Source organism: Akebia trifoliata, chromosome 11, assembly GCF_017979445.1.
Source record: "Akebia trifoliata isolate Shusen 1 chromosome 11, ASM1797944v1, whole genome shotgun sequence".
Classification (NCBI taxonomy): Eukaryota; Viridiplantae; Streptophyta; class Magnoliopsida; order Ranunculales; family Lardizabalaceae; genus Akebia; species Akebia trifoliata.
The window spans coordinates 34652864-34657149 of NC_141385.1; the positions used below are offsets into that span (position 1 = coordinate 34652864).

Consider the following 4286-nt stretch of genomic DNA (forward strand, 5'->3'; position numbering starts at 1 on the left):
GGAAATTTAATTAAATATGAAAAATATTTTGGTAACTACACTTGAACCATTTTACGGTTTTGGCGTCCCATAAAAGTCATTGAAAAAGCTTTTTTGAGTGACTTCTTTTAGGAACTATTTTTAGGCTTCAATTAAAATTTGTAAGAACCAAAAAAGTTAAAACGAATATTATTTATCTAACTTTTTTGACTTTAAAGAAAAAAAAAAGCTGGCTCTTGAAGTTCAAAAGAACAAGACCTTAGTATTCTCTATGAAATATCTTGGCTTATTACATTATTTTTTGGGCATCGAGATTCATCATTCTATAAATGGACTTTTCTTATCTTAATAAAAATATGCACAAGATCTTCTTCGCCAGGCAAATATGGACAAGATCTACTCTTTTGACTGTTAAGGTGCATCCTATTTAGTCTTTTGATTCCTTATTATCGAAGCATTGTAGATTCTTTGCAATACCTTACTATATATGACTCAACCTGACCTCTCATACTCAGTCAATACGATGTGCCAATACCTGGGCCAATTGATTGTTGGTCATTTTAGATTGGTCAAACATATCTTGCATTATGTTCGATGAACACTTGATCATGGTCTTTGCATTCTCTCCAAAAGCAAACTTTATTTATATGCTGATGTTGATTGGGCTGGATGCCCTACCTCTCTACATTCAACTAAGGGCTATTGCATTTTTCTAGATTCAAATTGTCTCTCCTGGAGTGCATAAACAACCTACAATTGCTCGCTCCAACGCAAAAGCAGAGTATCGAGCCATGGGTTTTACAACAGTCGAACTTACTTGGTTGTCTTTTAATATCCGTGGTCTTGCAGCTCTTTTCTCAACCATCTCCGGACGGTTCAGATCAATGCAAGTTGGGTTCCAAACCCACTACATGTTCCACCTTATCGGCTCCCGATCCTTTGTAGTATTTTTTACATGCAATTCTGTGCTGTGGATTTTGATCACGTCATAAATACACAAAAATCTGTTCGTTAAAAAATTGATTTGTCATTTTCAAAGCTTTTGATGAGACTCAAAAACTTATGTTTTTAATCAATTTTGTTTTTAAGAATCTGATCTACGACATGATCATTACACGTTTGAAGATTTAGTTTATCTTTTCAACATGTCAATCTCTTCTATTTAAAACCCCACTACAGAGAACTACAGGAAAAAGTACCACAGAGCTAGGGTCCTCTCCCCACCATATCAACTCCGTGTGAAGTTGAAGTCAAGCTGGAGATTTTGAAAGAGTCTGACGTATGACTTAATTTTCTCCTAGATCTATTCTCTTCTTATCTCTAGTGATTCTCTCTCCATTCTCATCTCGTGTTACCGTGTACTCCCTAAAATAAGGAAAGATCAAGAACGAAGTATGTCTATAAATACAACACCAATGTAATCATTCTCCTCATGAGAAAAAGAGGAAAATAAATTATTCTTCTAAATTCCTTCATTTATTTGAAGTTCTTTACTTACAACATTGCTTAGCTAATAAAATATGAATTAAGAAAATGAACAATAAAAATTACAAATTAAAGCCATCACACGACCTTTTTCCTCCATCTCAAAAGAAAACAAAAGGAAAAGATAACAAATAATTATAAAGTTGAAAGCTTAAGAACGGTGGCTTCAATCATCCTTGAAGATTTTGAGGTCGTTGGTGCTCCTCAACTACAAATGGGCTCATTTGTTTAGCTCTGCATTACTCCCAGACTTCCAACTATACATTGGAGAGGAAAAACTAGAAAAAGTGTTCATTTTGTACACATGACATCCAAAGAAACATAGTAGAGTGATTCTTGACCAGTTGATCAACAGAACCCAAGATTACTTCTACTTCTTATAGAGAAGAAACATCTCCTATTCTCCAAAAATAGGCGCATCCACCGGGCTATAAGTGGCATTCCCATTGGGAAAATTGCTGAAAACACATTGATTAGGATGGTTAATCCATTATTGGGCGTAATAGCGAGCATAGCAGTAGGATAAGTGAAATACATGGCCAAAATGCAGATTTCAAGCTCCAACTTCAATGGAAATCCACGTGTGAGGACCATTATTGTGAAAAGAGAAGTATAAAATCCAACTGAGTTGAAACATAGGAATATAACATATGATATTTTGTTTTTAGAACTCAAAATTGCCTTCCCTGCAGAATGGGACGTTATTTTGGAGTTAATGGCAGTACTATTGTCATCCTGCCAAACAACTCCGGGTGGGCTGAGTCCCGCTTGGTAAGTTGTCGCTGCAATTAGTACCGCTATCACCAATAGTGCAGTTTGTGCATCGCTTGGGGAATCTCTACCCCTTTGAAACTTGAAGTATTCCACCAAGCGATCAAATGGAGATTGAGATGATTCTGGTGAAGGAAGGTTATTTGGAGGAGATTGACTTTGAGTATTGGTTGGTTGTGCTGGTATTGAGGAAAGAACGTCTCGTGCTTTCTTGGCTCCAACGCTTTTGAGAAAATATTTGATTTCTCTATCATATTCTTCACTTTGACAAATAAGTAATATATCAAGAGCTGTGATTCCACTTTCATTCATGGAATTTACTTCCACCACCCCAACACTGCTAGTATTCTTGCTAAGCAACAACTCCACCACCTGTTCGCAAATTGTTCTCCTTGCGTTACACTTACTCAATTTTATAAAACATAAAAAGTATTCCATTTGAATTCATTTACAACTCGATTATAATCGTTTCAGGAAAATATTTCTTAGGGGACATTTGGTATGGATTCTAGAATCCGATTCTCGATCACAATCAGATTCTAAAATACAATGCAACTACCTGATTTCTTCATAATCAGAAATGGAAAAACATGAAGAAGAAGAAATAGTTTTCATCAGGTCATTTTTTCTAATTGTCATACACAATCCATTTGTGGCGATTTTGCACTCAAGATCTTATTTGGAGCATGTAAATCATTTGCCAATGCAAAATGACCCCAACTCTGTGCTTCCAATTTGACTTAGTTAATTGGTTCAAGTGAGTTTTAGGATTGACTCATCTTCATATTCAATCAATTTGAATCAACTCCACCCAGTCTTAAGCCCACTCGTCAAGCTTTGAAACACAAACATGGGGTAGGTACTTACCACTCTAGTTTTTTTTTTTTTTTTTTACTCACCTCTCTTTGTTTCGTGCGGGTTGCGATGTGCAAAACAGTGTTGCCTTGATCATCCTTCCAATTTAATACATCCTCCTTTTTCAACTGTCTGAGCTTTAAAACCAAAACCTCAAAGGCTTCGAACTGTTTATTCTTCACCGCAAGGTGAAAAGCAGTTTCACCACGAATCGCCACATCTTCGACAGACTCAGGACAAGTTGACAGCAATTCACTTATAACATCAGCTCTACCTTTGATAGCTGCATAGTGAAGGGCAGTTCTTCTGTCTATACTCTTACGACGACAATGATCTCTGTTGATCATCAAAAGCTCCTTCACAATCTCTAAATACCCATTCGCAGAAGCTATTTGCATAGGGCTAAACCCATCTTGATTCAATTCTGCGGCGAATTCGGGCTTCAATCTTACTATTTCCTTCACAAAATTAAGGCGCCCAGCCATGGAAGCTACATGTAGAGGAGTCTCTTCAGATGTAAGTGCAATTGCATGAAAGATAAGGGGATTTTCTTTTAGGAGTTGGTGCAATTCACCAAGATTTCCTGTCTGAGCTGCCTCAAATAACCTCTTCTCCATACGGAATTAATTAAGTTTTCTCATTCAAATGTTAAGAGTAGGATGAGAGAGCTCAATTTATAGTTGGTGAAACATTTCATATGTACGTAAAAAAAACTAAAAGAGTGCTGCTACAGGCACCCCCACTTTTACTTAACTATTACACCCCAAAGAAAAAAAAATGAATGGTTGATAATAAGTAAAAGTTGGGGTGCCATTAGAAGATCTCTCAATTTATTTTTGTTAGATTTCTATTTTTAAGTTTTGGATCTTATATGAACCTAAACCTAATTGTAAACAAGTACTGAAATTGCTTGAATGAATGAGTGTTATAATGTTGAGATAATAACTTGAGCCAAACCCACTACATGAAAATTGGAAAATTCTACAGAAAAAATTGATGGACCAAGGCCCACGGATTTTAGAAACTGAATTTCGACGGTCTACGAGCATCAAAATTCTTAATGTTCCCTGATTTGACAGCTTAGAGTTGTCAAATTCCTCCCGTCCTTCATTAATTTGACAATGAAAAATTCGACGCCAATTCGACCCTTTGTCCGTCGAATTTTATGAAATTTGATAGCTAAGGGCTGTCCCATT

The 4286-nt window shown here is 36.2% G+C and overlaps 1 protein-coding gene across 1 annotated transcript; it reads right to left on the bottom strand.

Moving 5' to 3' along the window:
- Positions 1 to 1492: 1492 nt before the first annotated feature.
- LOC147391362 (uncharacterized) lies at positions 1493 to 3707 on the bottom strand. Its single transcript, XM_086459058.1, has 2 exons — positions 3135 to 3707; positions 1493 to 2607 (listed from the first exon to the last, which is right to left on the bottom strand). Exons 1-2 carry the CDS (start codon positions 3705 to 3707, stop codon positions 1813 to 1815), a joined length of 1368 nt encoding a protein of 455 aa, XP_086315184.1. The 3' UTR covers positions 1493 to 1812.
- Positions 3708 to 4286: the final 579 nt, after the last annotated feature.